This window comes from Helianthus annuus, chromosome 17, assembly GCF_002127325.2.
Source record: "Helianthus annuus cultivar XRQ/B chromosome 17, HanXRQr2.0-SUNRISE, whole genome shotgun sequence".
NCBI lineage: Eukaryota > Viridiplantae > Streptophyta > Magnoliopsida > Asterales > Asteraceae > Helianthus > Helianthus annuus.
The window spans coordinates 34,895,676-34,916,279 of record NC_035449.2 but is presented as its reverse complement, the minus strand read 5'-3'; the positions used below and the strand labels follow the sequence as shown (position 1 = coordinate 34,916,279).

Here is a 20,604-nt window from a genome sequence, read left to right as displayed (position 1 = left end):
AGAGCCATAACTATATGGAATTAGGCAAGACTCGACCTAGTCTGGGTTGACGTCTTAGAAATAGACCTAGTCTATAGTCTAAGCACCCACAGGCTGACTCGTACGAACCCAGGTTTGTATTGCGCCTACCTGATGCTTTCGATCGAAACTGCAAAAACTATGACTTTGTGTGAACCCCGCATACTACAACTTCACACGAAGAAGCCTTTCCTAAGGCTGGAATACTACCTAGCCTTTCCTAAGGCTAACACAATAAACATGTTTTTGAAAATACTCGCATCTCACAACCGAGTAATCCAGTCGAGACCAGGTGTGAAAACCAATAACTCTCGATAGGATTGCTCACTCAGCGCATTTTTCTAGCACGAGAATCTTTCGTTGAGTTAGGAGTGACATCCATACCTTGGCGAAAGTCTCCATTTCGAAATTCTAGTGGAGCTCTCGGATTCATTCGATGAGCATAACCACAACTGGGAACGAAACTGTTAAGTCAGGGGTGAAACCCGTACCTCAATGAACCGTTCCACTCCCTAAAAGAAATAGTTTTCAAAAAGCTCTCACCAAGGACTCGACCACCACAATGACTCGAGCCACGCAATGACCAAGAGGACGAATGCCATGAGCTGCATCCAAGTGGAAGCATAAGTCTCCAAAGTCAACGCGCATGCACGAACTTGTTGGGGTGTGATTGGGTTACCTTGGGTAGTCGACGCCTAAACACCCGAGGCACTCCGAGTACTTTATCAAGCCTACGACTCGCCGATTTTACAGTTCGATGAACTTATCTATGTTTTATGTGTTTAATTTACGATTATCAATTTTCGCTCCCTGTTTTACAAAACGCACAACTCGCACAGCCATCGCAATCCAAAACAAAGACCGAATGTTCGCAACAAAACTGATGACTAATTGTCCGATTCCTCTCGCATTCTCTCTCTCTCTCAACGCGTCCTCGCGCATTCTAAACCATAATATATGTGTGTAAGTATAAACTACAACTATCTATATCTAAGTACAACCAAACCATTGTGTGAGAATCTAGGAAGTTTCGTGTCTCCTATGTGGCTCCTATGTGAAATCTATTTATATTGCACGTTACAAGTTTCGATCGCGCTCAATCGCATCGTAAGCTCAAAATCATTATGATCGGATCTCATTCCAAAATCTCTCTGTCTAGATGCCTTCCAACAACTCTACCTCGAGACGAATAGCTAGGAGAAGAGCCAAACGAAGCGCCGATAAGAGGATTGCCTCGCTCGTGACCAAGGAAGTGGTCAAGCTCATTCCTCAAATTGTCGCTCAAGTGCACTCTCTCAGCGACTCTCGAGCTTCGAAGGACTCTAAGACGGAAGCGCCGGAATCTGCTTTTCTCTACAAATAATTCAAAGCCTGTGACCCGATGGAATTCACGGGTGAAGGAGGTGTTCTCCAACTACTCCAGTGGTTCGATTCTATCGAAGTTACCCTTCATCAAAGTGGGTGTCCCTATAGTTTCTATACTACTTGCGCTACCGGAGCTTTTCAATCGCGAGCACTCGACTGGTGGATCGCCGAACGCAACAAACGTGGGATCTCCGCAGCCTACGCCCTCTCTTGGGACGAGCTGAAGGAACTCATGAAAAAAGAGTATTGTCCTCCTCACGAAGTCCAGAAGCTAGAACACGAATTTTGGAAAATCAAGCAAACCGAAGGTGCCAATGCTGGCTATACCGCAAGGTTCAAGCAGCTTAGCACAATCTGCCCAAGTCAAGTCAACACTTCAGAAAAAGCCATTCCAAAGTACATCCACGGCTTGCCTGAGTGTGTGGGTGATTTTGTCGAAGCTGCAAGACCTGCTACCATCGAAGAAGCTTACCGCTTAGCCGCAGAGATCAACAGCAAACGAGTCTTGGACAGATTCTTCTCCAAGAAGCCTGTCAAAAAAGCTCATCAGGCAATCATCATCAACTCTTCTGACGATTCTTCCAGTGAGTCTACCGATGAACCTTCTGAAGATTCCCCTGACGACGTCTCCGTCGATTCATCAGACGAATCCGCCAACGACACTGCATCATCTCAGGAAGGACAACCTAACCGCAAACGAAAGACTATCGGTCCAGACTCCTCAGCAACTGGACTGTCACAACCAGAACCTCTCCGAGCAGTCCCAGTTCAACTGAAACGTGCTTACAATGGGCCACATCCCCTGTGCTTCACGTGCACGTATCATCACCCACCAGAAGCAAATTATCGCTATTGCACGAATTGCAACTGGTATGGTCATCATACACAGCACTGCCGCGCAGGACCGCAACTTTAAGGAATTTCAGCAACGACCGCAGTGTCCACAAAAGGCCTCCACAGCAACGTTATTTTGTTTCTGATGTTGTTGTAATAATACGACTTACCGCCGTCAATTTCTTTTATGTGTGAAACTTGTTTCGCCTATCGTCGCAGGTGGATTCTATTTCTCTTATACTCGCGCACCATCTAAACGCTAGCACTATGTACTATACAATGTATTTTACCCTTACAACACTCTTAGAACGAGGTACGATAGACGTGCAAGGAGCAACTAATCGCGGGTGCGCACGGGATTATTTTTTGTTAGTGCACGGAGATCGTAGTGAAATTCTAATGGTGCCATAACGTTTAAAAGCATGGTCAAGCGTGGTGGATACGCCGCTGGTACATCCTATATATAAGCGTCTTGGCCATGTCAACAAAGCGTGACACCAAATCACGGGGCATAAGTAGTAGGAGTAACGCAAGGTGTGCTTTACCATACTACCGTAGTTTCGTGAAGAAAGTGCCATGTGGAGTTGAACGTTATTAGACCTATTATATTATTATGGTTATTTTCGACACAATACAAATCGATCGCAAGGCGTAACAAAACCAAATCGCATCAATGCGAGACTTCTCGTAAGTCTGCGTACGCGACGCAATTGCCACATCGATGGACTTGGGTAAGTTCATCCCGAAGAGCAATTAGAGCAACGCACGACTGGTCGTAAGTCTACATCGCAACTCAATCGCAGTTTTGCTAGATCTATCTCGCAACCAAAATCACTCATTATGTGGCTCGAAATCGCAATCGCATTTGTGTTTATCTCGCAATCTCTATCGCTGGTTATCAACCATTGTGTGAACCTCTGCCGCCTGGTGTGGATCGCTTATCGTGGATCGCTAGACGAGTATCAAAAAATCACTCGCCGCTTTTCGCTTTAACGCATTTCGCGCCTATTTCATCAACTCGATACCCTTATCGCGTGTCACTCATCGATATTCGTGTTATCTGTGTTATGTTAGCACGCATGACCTCGTTTCACGAGACAAAACTAATAAGGCTAAAACATGGTGGTGTTTTAACCATATTAGCAGACTTTCGTGGAAAAAGGCCATGTGGGCTAAAATTAGTTAATGTTTGTGGTGTATTCAACTCAATCGAATCGCATATCGCTCGCAACGCAACAATCGTCACTTATCATTTATTTGGGGTCGAATTGCTTACCGCTATTTAAATCTTCGTTCATCGCTTGGGAGTCATCGCAGTTGTGTAGTATTAGGGTGCATGACATCGCTTCACGAGACAAAACTAATATGGGAAATGTGGTGGTTACCATATTAGCAACTCTCGTGGAAACATGCCATGTGGGGTTTTATGTGGAAACGAATCAAAATCGCGTCATTCGCCATCGCTCGAACCCCCGTTATAGGAGAGTTTTTCTTAAAACTATTTCTACCACCAAATTCTTTTAAAAGGTATAAATCTTTTATTAAACAAACAAAAACCTTCCCATAGCGCGGGTGTGGACATCGATGCAGTTAACGCTGCGCCATGGGGAGATTTTCTTAAAGCATCTTCGAAGATTAACCGACTACCTGAAGAGTTAAAACGCTATGGAATCGCTTTTGTGTGTGTTATCACTTTTGGTTGTTCGAATCGTATCTTCTCACCGCCCTTACTTTGACGCATTTAAAACGCCATACTCTATCGCATCGACTCTCGCAACCCTACTAATGGATTAATTTCGGGACGAAATTTCCTGAAGCAGGGGAGACTGTAACAACCTGCACCTTCGTGCGTTGTTACTACTCGTTACACTCGTTACGCCTAGCAACAGAGATTCGGATCATAATGTAATTATATCAGATACATCACTATATCGGGGCATAATCAAATAACTACGCATATTCTATCACTATTACAGAGCCATTTTCATAAATAAAAACACCCACGATGATGTTGAGTGAGGGCTTAATCCACCCCCTCGATAATTGTGAGGTGTCAAAACGTAAACAATCAACGCTAACAAAGACTATCAAGTGAGTACCATGTCTCCAGCCATCGTGACGATAACGGTAATACGAGCAAGTAGTACCTCGATAATCATTGTGGCTCGTCACATTGAAGTACGCACTCGAAGGCACGCGTAACTCGACCATCGCACCGAATATTGGATATATAGATACGTATATACGACCCTTTTATGATTAATTATAATAAATAAATAATTAATAATATAAATATATGAAAATGTGGCCCAGACTATCGCAACGCACCGAAAACGAGGATCGAAAGGCCTCCGTACGGATGGGCTAGCCGAACGTCTGGGCCAGCCGATCGGACGGGCCAGTCGAACGGCTGGGCCAGCTGATCGGACAGGCCAGCCGAACAGCTGGGCGGGCCGTCCGATTCAGGCCAACTTGCCCTCCTTTTCCTTCTTCCTTGCCTATAAATACCCCTCATTCACCTCCAACATACTTGTTGTCACTGTTGCTGCTCGACCAGACGTTCCAACCCCTTTATCTCTCGATTTCTCATGATTCTTGTAAGTATTCAACTCAAATCTTATACTTCCTTCATCTACATGCATTCCTTCACCTTTCTATCTTTCAAATTTCAACTTTTAACCGTGAAATCAACGGATTTGGGGTGTTCTAGAGTGATGTCATCATGAAGTTCTTATGAACTTCAAGTGTTGGCCTCATTCCACCAAGAACAACTCAGATCTAAGGGATTTCCACAAGAATAAACAAGGTTTTCACATCGGATCTACACATCATCATGAATAAGAGGATTGAAGGATGGTTTTCCAACTTTCTTTCAAATCTTTTACTCTCAAAGTATTCAAAAACGATGGAATCGGAGCTTATACCGACCTTCTACTCATTCTTAGTGTAGTGTTGGTCAAAGATTTGATTCCTAACGATGAAACAACCAATTTCGGGTTAAACAAGGGGAAACCGCCAAGAACGGCAAGTTCTGATGGAACGGGGTGATTCCCGGCCGATAGAACAAGTCGGTTTTGATGGAATATCAGTTGTTTAACACGTCACAGCAAACGTTTCGACCAAAACCACAGAAAACATGCAAAAATTGTCGAAAATAGCTGGACCGGCCAGCCGATCGAACAGCCCAACCGATCGGACAGGCTTATCGATCGGACGGCCCAACCGATCGGACAAGCTAGCCGATCGGAGAGGCTGGCCGACCGGACAGCCCAACCGATCGGGCTGCCCATTCGATCGAACAGCCTATTCGATCGGACAGCCCATCCGAACGGGCCAACCTTTGATCTGATTTTCATTCAATTTCGTGTATTCCGATATCATTTAACACGCTATCCAATACTCATATAATAAGTCTGAAATCAGGGCATTCTCATGCATTATCCCGTTAATCCAACCAAATACGCACTGTGAGTATACTTGACCCCTTTTTATCGAATTTTGGGTGTAACATACGTTCCTTATAAATCGAACTCATCAACGAATCATTTAATCAGTTAATTTATCACTTGCGAATAACTGTTTGCATAGATATACGTGATGCTAGTTACATATGTGCTAGGACTTATACTCGTGACGTCCCACCACGACTAGTATAGTACTATTGCGCCCGACGGGGTCTAGTTATGCCATCGAAGAATCGAGCATCGAGGACTTAGCTGGTAGTATCAGTTTTGTGAGTATATATGTCGTGTATTACGTCTATGCATGTGGAAATTCGCAGCACTTTTAATCTATTATACTATTACATATCAAACCTGTATACTCGCCAATACTTTTGTATTGACAATATTTTAACGTATGTTGCAGGTTTAGTTGAAGTCATCCTCAAATCAAGCTAGGAAGTCTAGAAACTCACCTAAAATCTAGGTTGTCGGATTTGAATTGTTCGAGAGGACAAGAAATCTGTGATGACTTATGTGATTGTATTATTTGTTAGTATGGGATAACGAATGTAATAAATATTATCGCAATATAGTTGTTATGGATTCTCTTGAGCAATCTGATTCGCCTAGTTCCACGCCCTGATGATTCCGCCATTGGTTGGGATGTGACAGAGTAACTGCCACAAAGCGGGAATCCTCGGAAGGATCCTGCTGCTGTTGCTGCTGCTGGTACGGAGACGAGTGTTCAGAGGGTGTAAAATACCAGTCCCACTGGTTGAACCTCGCCTGGTAGCTATCCGGACCGCGGTAGAGCGATCCATAAAACGAGGACCCATCAGAGATTTCGATGGGGTGGTTCGGGGTCCCGGTTGCAGGCTCAACGGGATCCGTGTCCTCATCCATATCGTTTTCACCCGAAAAGTGATCTTCGGGTCCTAGTGGGTTGAACCGGCTCTGAAAGGCGGGAGTGGGGTCGCCGAACGAATGGTGCGAGCTGTAGGGGTATGAAGGAAGGTTGGGGGTTGTTGGGCTCGTTTTCAGACTGTGGCCCAAAAGAGTGTAGGTAGGATGGCGAGGAGCTTAGGGAGACAGATCGCCTCCCGGGTTCAATATATGTCCTCCAAGGTTCCTGAGGACTAGTGCTCATGGTGATTGAGGGTGTACGCCGGTGGGAAGGCCCGGCTTCGTGGTCATGGCTAGTAAATGGAGCCTTACCTCGTCCTCGTCTCATCCTGGGCGGCATTCTTAACATGTAAACATAATTAAAGATAACACCAAAATATATAAAATAAAAGACAAAAATAAAACAAAACGGAATTTGTCCTATGTTATTTGTCTAGACTCAAGGATTGAGGAATGTGCAATTTGTGTAACTGAGATTAAACACAAAAGGCTAGTGTTTAATTCACTAAGTGTTGGCTCTGATACCAACCTGTCACACCCCGATATTTCCACGTTTTACCGATGGGCCCAGTGGGGAGTATCGTGACGTAGTTGATATCATCATAGTCAAACAACACAATATTTAAATGCACAGCGGAAGCAAAAGATAGATTTATTTCAACCAAATGAATTGTAATATTTAAGTATCACAAATAGTTGAAACAGATCCACAGGCGGATCAAAAGTAAAGAGGAAACATAGTTCAACAGACGAATGCATCCAAGCTTGCGAGACTCTTATTGATGCTAAGGAGAGGCCAGCCTATTACGAGTAGTACCTGCATTTAGCCTTTTTGGGAAAATACGTCAGTTTACACTGGTAAATACAATTTAACTGACTCATTTTAAAAATGTTTAAAATTGATTTGAATGCACATGGCACAAAAGATTTTTATACCCAAGGGGTAATTATTTGAATATAAACTTGTAAGAGAATTACATATTTCTTATGTGTTCAGTAGCCCGGGTTTACACCGGGTTAAAGATCAATAGACACACCACATGATATAGTCCCGCAGCGGTTAATTTCAAAACCGGCGGTTATACCTTAATATTTAGGTCATGGCCATTTCGTAAAATGATGCCAAGGATATCCGAGACATGGTCATTAACCCCCCAAAGGCTTTAAGCAAACAAAACAATTTCAACGGGTCATTTCAATGATTTAACCTACATTTGATTAAAGATTCAATGCCCGACCAAGCGGTATTTTATATACCGTACCCCAAGCCCGTATAGGGAAAATAAGTTAAAAGTATTTACCTTTGCAAGTATAATTCACAATAAGCAAGTGCACGTAGCTTTTACCGGTCTCCTATTCTGGAACGAAGGTTTGAAATAACCTATTAGAATCCTAACGGGTCTTTAATTAAGCCTAAGCTTAGACCGGCTAGTTTTTAAAGAAAGATTCGGTTCAACGCATAGTAAAGCGAAGACCGGTTTAGAATGTGGTTCTGACCCGACAAGCTTGCATGCTTGTTTAATATGGGTAACTTAATCACATTCTGAATTTTGAGACAAAAACGATATGGTTTGACCCGTTTCGGCTAATATGTGCAAACTAGTTACATAGGCCGATCCGAACGCGAAAAGTGCGTAACGAGTAACCATATGAATCATATACAAGTTTCCTAAGTTAATATGCCTTAAATATGTTGTGATATCAGTAAGATATCTTTTATTATGCCCAAAATGATTTTAAACTCAAACTATGCCCCGTAAGGGCATTTTGGTCATTTAAAAGGTTATAAAAGAGTTTAAATAGTAATCTGAGTTACAGGTCTGATTTATTTAGTAAATATACTTAATTTAATAAGTTATAACAGTAGGGTATCATATATATGTGAAATTTATTATTTATAACCATACTATGCACCGTATGGGCATTTTGGTAATTTCACATAAGCCTAAAAGGTCAAAACTGGAAATCTGAATTTGAAACATTTGCCTACTGTTAAAATATAAAAATTTACTGAATATATCAGTAGGCATTAACCCTTATATATCTAAAATGGTTTTGACACATACTATGCGTTAAAAACGCTTAAAAGGCGATTTGGAGCCATTTCCGGGTTTTCAAAGGAAAGCTGATATTTTTATAATTCCAGAAGGCTCAAAATAATTTATTTATCATATTAGATCAGTAGAAAAAGGTTTGGTATCAAAAGGATTTGTAAAACTCATTTTGTAGCCCGAAAGGGCAAAACCGGTAATAACCGAAATAAGCTTAGAACTCTAAGTTATGCTCAGCCTAAAAATAAATAAAAATTTCCAAAAATCCCAAAATATTATTTTATATCATTAGGTAAAAAGTTTGATATCAAAAATTGGGTTTAGATAGGCTATATGCTAATTATGTCATTTAATTACTAAAAAGCTTTCTAATTACGCTAATGAGCATAACTCTTAATCTAGACCTCAAACTGATATCAAATTTTGGGTACAAGTTTATAAATCAGTAACTAAGGTGTCTACTCTTTTATATTTTCAAAATTCACATTTTAAGGTGAAAAGGGCATAATAGTCAACATTTAAGCAATTAACGGAAACACGCATATGAATTAGATATCTAATGAACCAAGTTGTATAATCACAGAGGGTTATACTAATGTATAACTAGGTTCAAAAGAAGCTCTAAGGCAATCCTAAACTAGGCTTAAACGGGTCAGAACTGAAAGTCAAAGTATAAGTCAAACTATGCGACTTTCGGTTCCGAACCGGACCTAGACTGAAAATTGTCGGGGTGAACATGTTTAGACATGTTCTTACATTAGTTACCAAGTTATATAATGATAAAACAGGTTACATGGATCCTACATTGCTAATTATATATTAATTTGAAAATAAGTATTATGTTGACTTTTTAAAGTAAGCTTTGACCCGACAATTGACCTAGTTAGAGTGGGAATCAGAGGGTACCCTTTTAAGAGTTTGTTACCCACATAATTACCTACTCATAAGTATTTTTAATTCGAGATTTGACTGGGTAATTATTGTTTAATCTCGAAGTCAAACTTTAATTACGATGGTTTGACTTTTAGCTAATTAACTAAGCTAAACAGAATTAAAGAGGATTAAGGACACTTACAAGAGTCCTAAGTATGCTTATGGATCCTAAGAGAAGTTGGTTGCTGTCCAGGAGCTCCAGAGAAGTCTTGAATAAATTTCCAAGTGAGCAAGTGAAAATGCCATAACTTGTTCTTCTTATATAGTGAACCCCATTGCACAAGATCATGCCAAAATAGTCTATATGTGTTGCAAAATCATCCCAGGTGTCCCTATGATGCCAAAATCACTTGCAGGAGCCTCAGAATTCGAATACCACCTAAGTAAGGCGGTGGAACTGGCTGAACAGGCAGCTGTCCATTTTCTGCTGCCAGTGACAGGCTTACGGACCGTAAGCAAAATGCCTTGCGGTCCGTATCCACCTCTTACGGACCGTAAGCCTAGGTGGTTGCGGTCCGTAACCGAACCTGGTCTGATGCGCCCAGATATGATTCTTGCGGACCGTAAGCCTAACCGGATGCGGTCCGTAAGCCTAACCGGATGCGGTGCGTAACCGATCCTTGCGGACCGTAAGCTTAAAGCCATACGGTCCGTATTCGTTGACCAGACTCCAAAAATTTGTAAACTTCCAAGCTTTGACCATGCATTTCTTACAAGTCTGAATCTTATGCTTTCCTTTTCAGTTGAGGGACCAATTGCTCAGACTTTGCATGCTTTGCATGCACTTACACATTTTGGATCTTGTGGGAGGTTTTAAAATGTCGGAAATACCGAGAATTCACATTGGACGTGCATTTTAATTCAAGTTCAATTCTTTTAAATCAAGAATTTTAATTCCTGAATGTTGTAGTAACATTTTAAAGAACTCAATTTCCTTATAAAATGGAATTTATTTATTTAGGAACAATCGGCTAATATATCAGATGTTTATCATAACGATTTAAGGTCTTGGGATTTATAACTTGGGTCGCTCAGAGGTGTTTTAATAACATGTCGCCCTTTTTAAATCCTACCATACATCTTTTATTTGATCCGGGTTCTTGACACGTTTGTCTTACATGACACGTGTCTTTATTTCATTGGGTATGATTTTATGAGGTGTTACACTAATAAATCGCATGCCCTTAAAAACCAACTCAAATAAATCTCCCTTTGAATTTCTTTTTCACCGACCACCCGATTACTAATTCTTACGAGTGTTTGGGTGTGAATGCTTCCCTTATTTACGCCCATATAACCCTCACAAAATCGATTTTCGCTCCACATCATGTGTCTTTCTAGGTTACAGTCCAATCCATCATGGATATCGTTGCCTAGACTTACAAACAGAACGCCTCTATATTGCTCGTCACGTTCGTTTTAACGAGCATCTTTTCCCTTTCAACCCACCTGTCCCACCCACCTTACCTGAAACTTCCCCACCATATTACTCTTCCTATCCTACACCTAACCTTGACACCAGCCCTACCCCACAGCCTATTCCCGAATTTGTCACAGAACCGGTCAGACCTGAAACTGCCCCTGCCACAGACCATGTTCCAGCAGCCGCAACCGAGCCTGTTTCTGATCCGCAGCCCTTGGCCGACTCCCAATCCTCGGTCCCCACTAACCCACCACCTCGCACTCGTCCACCCAATCTCAGACAAAATCCCAAACCCACCATTCGCTATAACCCTTCCGCTTATCATGTCTCTACCGATTCTTCAACTCCTGTTGAGCCTTCTTCTTTTACTGTCGCCAACAAACATCCCGAATGGCGCCAAGCCATGGCTGAAGAGTTTGATGCTCTTGTTAGAAATGGAACGTGGTCTCTTGTGCCTTGTGTTCAAAATACTAATGTTATTGATTCCAAGTGGGTTTACAGGATTAAAAAGGATGCAAGTGGTAAGATTACACGTTATAAGGCGAGACTAGTCGCTAAGGGTTTATCCAGAAGCCTGGTATTGACTACCAGGAAACTTTTAGCCCCGTTGTCAAAGCAACAACAATCCGGGTTCTATTGTCTCTTACTGTAACAAATTAGTGGTCTCTACGCCAACTTGATGTTCAGAATGCTTTTCTTCACGGCGAATTAAAAGAAACAGTTTATTTACGCCAACCACCAGGTTTTATTGATGCATCCAAACCGGATCACGTCTACCTGCTGCATAAGTCTCTCTATGGTCTAAAACAGGCTCCACGTGCGTGGTTTGACCGCCTTCGCCACACCTTGCATCATCTGGGTTTCACTGGTTCCAAAACGGATCCCTCGCTTTTTATTCTCAATAATGGTGGAACATTGGTTTACGTTTTAGTCTATGTCGATGACATTATTGTTACAGGCAACAACAATAATGCTATTAATGATGTCATTGCAAACTTGGGCACCTCATTTGCTGTCAAAGACCTAGGGGACTTGCATTATTTTTTGGGTATTGAGGTTATTCGTCGTGGCCGGAACTTAATTCTTTCACAGCAAAAATACATTACTGACTTGATTCAGAAAGCTGGAATGACGGATTGCAAACCAGTTTCCTCCCCCATGAGTGCTTCTCAGACTCTCACTCTCGGTGATAGTCCTCTTCTTTTTGACCCGACTAAGTATCGCAAAATCGTGGGTGCACTTCAGTATGCTTCCTTATCCAGACCAGACATCACCTTTGCTGTCAACAAAGTGTGTCAATATATGCAAACTCCCACTGAAAACCATTGGTCAGCTGTTAAAAGAATATTACGTTATCTCAAAGGTACTTCTCACTTTGGTCTTTTCATCCGCCATGACTCTGGTTCCACCTACATGCGTTTGCTGATGTTAATTGGAACAATACCTTGCGGGCCTTTTCTGATGCTGATTGGGCCGGCTGTTCCGATGATCGTCGTTCCACGGGGGGGGGGGGGGTGGTTGCTATATATTTAGGCTCCAATCTCATATCATGGAATGCTAGGAAGCAACGTACAGTGTCTCGCTCCTCTACCGAGTCTGAATATAAAGCTTTGGCTGACACCGTTGCTGAATTAACATGGCTCGAGGCTCTTTTACAGGAACTTGGAATTATCTCAAAGGTCACTCCTACACTTTGGTGTGACAATTTAGGTGCCACGTATCTGTCTGCTAATCCAGTTTTCCATGCTCGGACGAAGCACGTTGAATGTGATTATCATTTTGTTCATGAAAAGGTGGCTCAAGGAAAATTACAAGTCAAGTTCATCTCTACACATGACCAGCTTGCTGATGTGTTTACTAAGCCCCAATCTACTCAAAGGTTTCTTCTTCTACGATCTAAGTTGCAGGTCGTTCCCCGCCCTCAACTTGCGGGGGGATGATAGACAGAGAAAGATTTCAGGAATCAAATCATTTAGATTAATTTAGATTGATTTGATTTTCCATATTTTATTTCCTTTGATTATGTTTCCTTATTTCCTTATGTCCTATATATAGGACCTTTTGTATTGAGTCTATTCATTCACTTTTCATATAATACAAGAATTCTGTGATTCAATTCATATTCATTCAACTATTTTGACCCGTTTGGTTGTCGAGTGAGTTACATCACTTCATTGACATCCTAACATGGCTATTTAAACATTATCATCAACAAACATATTCATTCAACTATTTTGACCCGTTTGGTTGTCGAGTGAGTTACATCACTTCATTGACATCCTAACACGGCTATTTAAACATTATCATCAACAAACATATTCATTCAACTATTTTGACCCGTTTGGTTGTCAAGTGAGTTACATCACTTCATTGACATACCAAACACAATCCTTTACGCTATATCAATATCAGACATATCTACGACTAGGTTTATCTACATAAGTGTAACGAGACGACAAGGCACGTACCTTTAGAGCACACTTTTCAAACGCGTATCTCCACCGGCTTGTCCACTTGACGATCCGGATTCCTTGCCTAAAGAGTTCAATTCACAATTGTTTTAGAACCCTTTCATAAGTTTTAACGCATAATTCATCTCACCATTTTAATATGCGTTTTTGTTCAGAATTTTAATATTTAGTTCTCTTTTAGGCATTTCTACAAACACCTAAAGGGCGTTATTTTATTAATCCAACAACCAAGTCTCATGATTAGTTATTTGGCCAAATTTTAACATCTACACGATGTTCATATATCAAATTTCACATTCATACTCTCGATTTATTTCATTTAGCTTAAATAACACTGGTTTAATAATTGTGATTCTAGTGTTCATCATGTTTTCTACTAAACCCATTACACACATAATGGATGATTATGAATTTCATGGTTTAGGCACAAATTCAACAAACTAATCGTTAGGGTTTACTCCTATACATGATTTCTTTATTGTTCCATCCAAACAACTATCATACAAGCTATAATTTCAAATCTCATGTGTTCATCTAGAATTTGAGATGGCATCAAAGTGTGAAATTTGACATAGCTTGTGATCACTTCGCTGAGGTGATCACTAATTTGTGCTTGGATTTTGATTTGGGTTTGATTTGGCCTCTTGATTTGATCAATTTTTGCACATTAGGGTTTTGAGCATGAGAGCTCCCCTGGCTCCGGTTGGGATCGCAGAACACACACACATATGTGTGTGTGTTTTGTGTTTAATAATTGTTTTAATTAAAACTTTAATTCCTTTGTCCATGTTTAGCCCCTCAATTTTACCCAATTTTTATAAAGGGTATTTTAACCATTGTTTGTTTTTATTATGTCAAGACACTAATCTAACTAGGTTATTTATTCCTAGTTATTCTATTCTGACCGTAACCGGCCTTCAGTTTATAATATTAAATCTATATTTTCGGGGTGTTACATTCTCCCAAACCGAGACTTATTCTCACGCCGGATGGTGGTTACAGGAATAACCCCATTATTGTAACGAGTCCTAACGGTGTTTGGTTTTGCAGTTAGTTGTTCGGATCGCCAAAAAGTTGAAGTCCTAGCCGGAGCTTTACCCATAAGGTCGGTGTTTCTTCATTATTAGGGAAATAATTATTACCATAACAAATAAGCAAGGAAAGCATGTAAAGACGACGCTTTTACTTTTATTTTTTTGAGCTTGCGACGTGAAGTATCCTTGTCGCAATAACAAGATTGGGCAGACACGTCGTTCCCAAAACAAGGTTTTTCTCCTTATAAAAAAATCTCCTTTAAAAGCAATAAAACATTCGTACTCGAATACGTCTGGTTTTGTGGTTTTCTTGCATAAATTGTGTTTCTTTTCATGAGTACTTGCAAGCAAAAGCAAAATACATGAACCAAAAATGTCATCACCCATTAAAATCAGCCATTAGTTCTTCAATATATATGAATGATTATAATTATAAATATACACTTATTCACCATTCATGAGAACTTAACTACCATGTCGTCGTATGGAAATCTTATTAGCGTTATCGTCCCAATCTGGCTGCTCCTGCTTGTACAATACGCGTCTACAGATGTAAATTTTAATTTTAAGATGTTGATCTTTTCCGTCTTAGTCTAATCAGTGGCGAGTCCAAATTATGTTTTTTCTAGAAAAATATTAGACTTATGTAAAATCCATCAAATTCCGGTGTTTGGGGGCTACTTGACCCTGTTGACCCCCTCTGGTTCCGCCACTGTTTGTGTTTATATACGGTGATCATAAGATTAACTTTGTTTTTTTTTTCAGTGGTTAAATCATGGTGGGGATTTAGGTAACCGGAGATTCGCGGCCAGTGAATATCTTATCAACCCATCAACGGTTCGGAACCTCAGGCTAAGGTGGAAGTTCTTCACAGGACGAGACATATCAGCGACACCAGCTGTCGCTGGTGGAGTTGTTTACTTCCCGTCATGGAACGGGTACTTGTATGCAGTGAATGCCTTCACCGGTGGTCTTATTTGGCAGCAGAATATAGGTCAGTTGACCGGCTTGCCCGGAACTGGAGTGTCCGTGAATGTATCGGTCTCAAGAACCACTCCGGTTGTTACTCGCAATCTTTTGATAGTCGGGATCTATGGGCCTGCTGTTGTGATTGCAGTTAATCGAATCTCCGGACAGCTCGTTTGGTTAACTACAATTGATCCTCGTCCGCTCGCTCTCATCACCGCTTCCGGAACCGTTTATTCTAGGTCAGTTAACTCAGAAACGTCGCCAAAAGCCATTCGTTGGTTGCTGATTCTAGCGACCATCTTAGTTTGTCATATATTTGGTAGCGCACAAAAATTGGGTTGGGTCAAATCTGAATTGGTCAGATTTGGGTTGGGCCAGAAATAAGATTTTTCTCTAAAAATTTCTAGCTTTAATATAAGAATAATAATTAACATAAACAAGCAAAAATGGACAAGAAATAATCAATTAGAGAAACTAAAATAAATCTAGTAATAAAAAAAAGCATTCAAACAAAATATATATTATGAAGATTATTAGTAAATCGTGTCTTATTGTATTTAATGGGTCTCTGACGACGCAAATAACACAAGTATTAAACATGAATGCAACTCGTTTAACTACTTTATGTGTCGCATCTATAACACAGTTGTATGTTTTATGTACTAAGAAGAAGAAATGAGGGATCCTAGCCTCCTAATTTTATTTTTCTTAAAAGTAAAACATCACACAGTGTATTTTTTCAGTAAATAAGTCTAATCGCCTCTTCTACATGTTACCTACCGCCAGCATTTGGAGAGTTACCAATATGATTAATTTTTAACTTTTATGTGTCCCCATTTGTGCTTCAAATTTTAAAAATTCTAGACATTTTTGGCTGATATTCTTTTCAATATTCGGTAGGGGATTTTATGTGGGAGTGTCATCGCTGGAAGAATCACTACCTGCTGATAAATGTTGTACATTTCGGGGAAGCCTAGTGAAGCTAGACACTAGAACCGGAGCGATTTTATGGCAGACATACACCGTTCCTGATAATGGTGGTAAACTTGGTGGTTACTCAGGTGCTGCCATATGGGGAAGCAGCCCCGCCATTGATCTTTCAAGGGGATTTGTTTATGTAGCCACCGGGAACCTCTACACCGCACCACCAGAGGTGACAGAATGTCAAGAGAGGCAAAACAATCAAACTACAAAACCCACCAAACCCGATCAATGCACCGGACCTGACGTTCGGTTTAACTCGATAATCGCGTTTGATATGAACTCGGGAAACGTTGTTTGGTCTCAACAACTTGGTGGTTATGATGTATTCTATTTTGCATGTTTGGTTCCCAATAATCCTGATTGTCCACCTGGACCTAATGTAGATGCCGACTTTGGCGAGGCACCAATGCTGCTAACGATCACATCAAACAGAAGGTTGCGTGATATTGTCGTGGCTGTACAAAAGAGTGGCTTCGCGTGGGCATTAGATCGTGACAACGGTGAAATTGTTTGGTTCAAAGTAAGGAAAATAATTTTAAAGTTAACCTCTGCGACCAATTATTATAACCTAAATGTATGTTTTTTGTTGTAGCTAGCGGGACCAGGAAGTAACGAGGGAGGAGGGATATGGGGTGCAGCTACAGATGGAAAGAGGGTATACACCAACATAGCCAATGGTGCGCATTTGCCGTTCACGCTCGCACCATCTAACCGGACCACAACCGCAGGTGGTTGGGTGGCTTTAGATGCAAACACTGGTCAGATTCTGTGGACCACGGCTGACCCGAGCAACGACTCGGCTGAAGGACCAGTATCGGTAACTAGGGGTGTCGTGTTTGCAGGATCTGTAGCTCCTAATGGTCCACTGTATGCGATGGATGCTAGAACTGGGAGCGTTTTGTGGTCATATAACACCGGAGCCACCATATATGGCGGAGTATCTGCAAGTTATGGGTGCATATATGTTGGTCACGGGTACACCGTTGGATTGGGGAAGTTTCATCCTTGGACTCCTGGAAATTATCTATTTGCATTTTGCGTTATCTAAGTGTAATACCCGAAAAAAATAATAAAAACATTTATACATTATTTATATATTTTTTCTAATACATGTCCTATGAAACATATGATTTAAAGGAAGGCAAAAACCTGGTTTTGATTAAGTAAATGAGTCACGATGAACAACGTTGGGAGTGTTGGTTACATTCCCACCTAATTAACCTGAGTTCCTACTCTTCTCGTTGCTTAGAAGTTCTTTGACTGTAGTTCCATGCACCTCCATTATGTAATTTGGAGGTTCGGTTATGAAGCAAGAAATCACGTCTCTCAGTGTAATGATGCCGATGACGTCATTACCGTCACCCACAACATATATCCTATGAACACATTTTGAAGCCAAAGTGCTTATAACCTCCCCGAGAGTTGACCCGAGCTTGCATGTTATCGGTGACGTAATTTTCTTGTTCTCCTCTGATGTTGCGGCAATGGTGTTCATGAAATCTTTTACCGTCAGCTTCCTAAAACCACATTGTTAATGATCATAAAAACATGATAGAAACTGAAACATGTGTGACGTATGCATAGACCATACCTGAAGTTGGTGAAAAGCTTCTGCTTGAGTAACAAAAATCTGATATCTTTTATGCTCAGGTTACCGACAATTTTCTTTGTCGGGCCTTCGACAACCGGGAGACCGCCAATCTGGTTGTCTTTCATTTTCTTGAAAGCTTCAAGAATTAGTTCATCGCTTTGGCTGCTAACAACCTGCGCGTGAGAAAACTTGAGGGTTGAAATTAACTCTAAATTTAGAGTAAAATGCCATTTTCGTCCCTGAGGTTTGGCCAGCTTTGCGACTTTCGTCCAAAGGTTTCGTTTCTCCGCTTCTCGATCCAAAAGGTTTAAAATCTTGCCATTTTCATCCGGCTCGTTAACTCCATCCATTTATCTCCATTAAGTCAGGGGTATTTTCATCTTTTTGTTTAACTTAAAGGGCAATTCGGTCTTTTTCAGGGGTATTTACTATTTAGTCTTGAAAAGGCCGAATTGCACTTTAAGTTAGCAAAACAGACAGAAATACCCCTGACTTTATGGAGAAAATGGATGGACTTAACGAGCCGGATGAAAATGGAAAGATTTCAAACCTTTTGGATCCAGATGCAGAAAAACAAACCTTTAGACGAAAGTCGCAAAACTAGCCAAACCTCAGGGACGAAAATGCCCTCATTTTACTCCATGATTTACAATAAAAGCAGGATTAGAAGTTAGAATTATAACTCTTAACCTTATCTTTCGAAACGAACGGAAGGCCCAACTCAGTTATCGGATGCACAGAAATGGTATCAAACCAGTCTCGTCCTTTGCATTGTTCAAGACCCTGAACAACGGCAGACTGCGTTATGAAGTTTTTGATCATTGGATTACCAGGTTCTATAACGGGCACATTCCTCAACCGATATTTTGAAAGCAGCAAGAGAACACTCAGCATAGAACTATCGGTCGAGACTGGAATATACGGGGCCCAACGGTAACTTTTCACAATGGATTTCACCTGAAATAAACACAGGCATTCATTTCTATATTGCAGTGAACAAAGTTACAAAACAGCCTTTTTTTTTACGGTGCACTCACCTGAGTAGACTTGAATGGCTCTTCGTGAAGGATAATTTTGTAAAAATCCTCCCCCAATTCATCAGCTGCGGTAGGCGCGTCTTTTCCCATTCCTTTGTCAGCGGCAACACCACCAGCGACGGCTGCACCGACAGCAGCAACGGTTAGTCCGGCGGCAGCAACCGGACCTGTGGCACCTAATGCAACAGCTCCAAGAGTGGTTGCAGCTCCGGCACCTATCCCTGCAGCGGTTGCTGATGTGGCAGTTAATGCGGCAGCTGCCAAATCTGCGGTTTCCAATACCCACAAAACTATGGTGGAGTAATCTAGGATTCCGAGGTATCTTTCTTTCCAGTCTGTACTGTCTACGGCATCCGGATGTTTTACTGGTGCGGATAATATGTTGGATTCTGAAAGAATCTTGACAGCATCGGAAATTGTGGTGTCTGCTTGAATTTCAATCACTACAAAGAGGATAACTTCTTAGTTTATTTATTACAACATATGTAAGAATCGCTAGAGTGTTGTTCGTCACCTCCTAATGCGTACTAATATTTATGATGATATCCTATATGGTCTACAAGTAAATCCAATTATCAAAAATAGCTAGATAACGCTAAAATCACCAACAGGTACCACGTCAAACATTAAGCTATAATAATGCACCATCACCATCAAACCGAAAACATTTGTATCAATACCAAAACTATATTAGACGATTATTCCAACATCAAAGGTCGACCACACCGATAAAATACAACCGAATGAGAAAAACTATATGCATCAATTTACCTTTGCCTCTGGGCACTTGAGGAAAAGAGGAAACCGGAATTCTGGAGAAAGCAGCAGTTAATTTCTCCTGTAATGAAGGTGACAGCTTCTTCCTGCTTTGAACCAACTCAAAGTAGGCATCATAATCCGAAACATCTGATTTTTCGCCCCCTTTCCCTTTCGCTTTCGCATCCGACATTATTCCTCTTATAATATATCCTATGTATTATCTACCACAACCACACATAGTACCAACAACTATATCAAAAACACAATTTTTCCAATCACAACAAAATAATAATAATACCAATCATAAAAGTGTAAAACATAACTCTTCGTCTAAAATCTAAATCACCATTAATTGAAATAAAGGATCGTATCAAATAACACCATCAATACCAGATTTGTCATGAAAATTTGCTTTTAAACAGGATTTGTATTGATTGATCGATTTGGTTAACAATTGGTGATTTGAATTGGAAAAAATAAAGAGAATCTTACCTCGTGTTCTGTGTGGGATGATATGGAGGATCTGAAACATGCGACGAAGAAGAGGATGATGATGTGAAAGAAACAAAGGTAGTTGAAGGAAGAAATGATGTTGTAGATTTGTTGGTGGTTTTGTTCATTTGCCACGTGTAAATGTTGTATGAAGTGGCGGGGAAGGCTGATGGAAATGTGGCGTAGAATTGGTAAAGGATGAAATATATTTTTGCCACTTTAGTCCAAAATCCAAAATTTTAACATCTGGGTCCCTGAGGTTTGCATTTTGTTGCCATTTTAGTCCAAATCTCAAAT

General features: G+C 40.8%; 2 protein-coding genes across 3 annotated transcripts; one reads left to right on the top strand and one right to left on the bottom strand.

Moving 5' to 3' along the window:
• The first annotated feature begins 14,764 nt into the window (after window positions 1-14,764).
• On the top strand, window positions 14,765-17,517 carry LOC110921067 (polyvinylalcohol dehydrogenase). The gene is made up of 4 exons (XM_022165335.2): window positions 14,765-15,027; window positions 15,241-15,683; window positions 16,345-16,948; window positions 17,021-17,517. The coding sequence occupies exons 1-4, from the start codon at window positions 14,896-14,898 to the stop codon at window positions 17,474-17,476; spliced, it is 1,635 nt and encodes a 544-aa protein (XP_022021027.1). The 5' UTR covers window positions 14,765-14,895; the 3' UTR covers window positions 17,477-17,517.
• LOC110921068 (SNF1-related protein kinase regulatory subunit gamma-1-like) lies at window positions 17,491-20,472 on the bottom strand. 2 transcript variants are annotated; one of them, XM_022165337.2, is made up of 6 exons: window positions 20,308-20,472; window positions 19,828-20,064; window positions 19,057-19,499; window positions 18,710-18,976; window positions 18,020-18,192; window positions 17,491-17,945 (listed from the first exon to the last, which is right to left on the bottom strand). In XM_022165337.2, exons 2-6 carry the CDS (start codon window positions 20,003-20,005, stop codon window positions 17,645-17,647), a joined length of 1,362 nt encoding a protein of 453 aa, XP_022021029.1. In that variant the 5' UTR covers window positions 20,006-20,064; window positions 20,308-20,472; the 3' UTR covers window positions 17,491-17,644. The 2 variants fall into 2 exon arrangements, with proteins under 2 accessions (XP_022021029.1, XP_022021028.1); XM_022165336.2 differs by having other exon boundaries at window positions 19,828-20,036; window positions 20,308-20,470.
• Window positions 20,473-20,604: the final 132 nt, after the last annotated feature.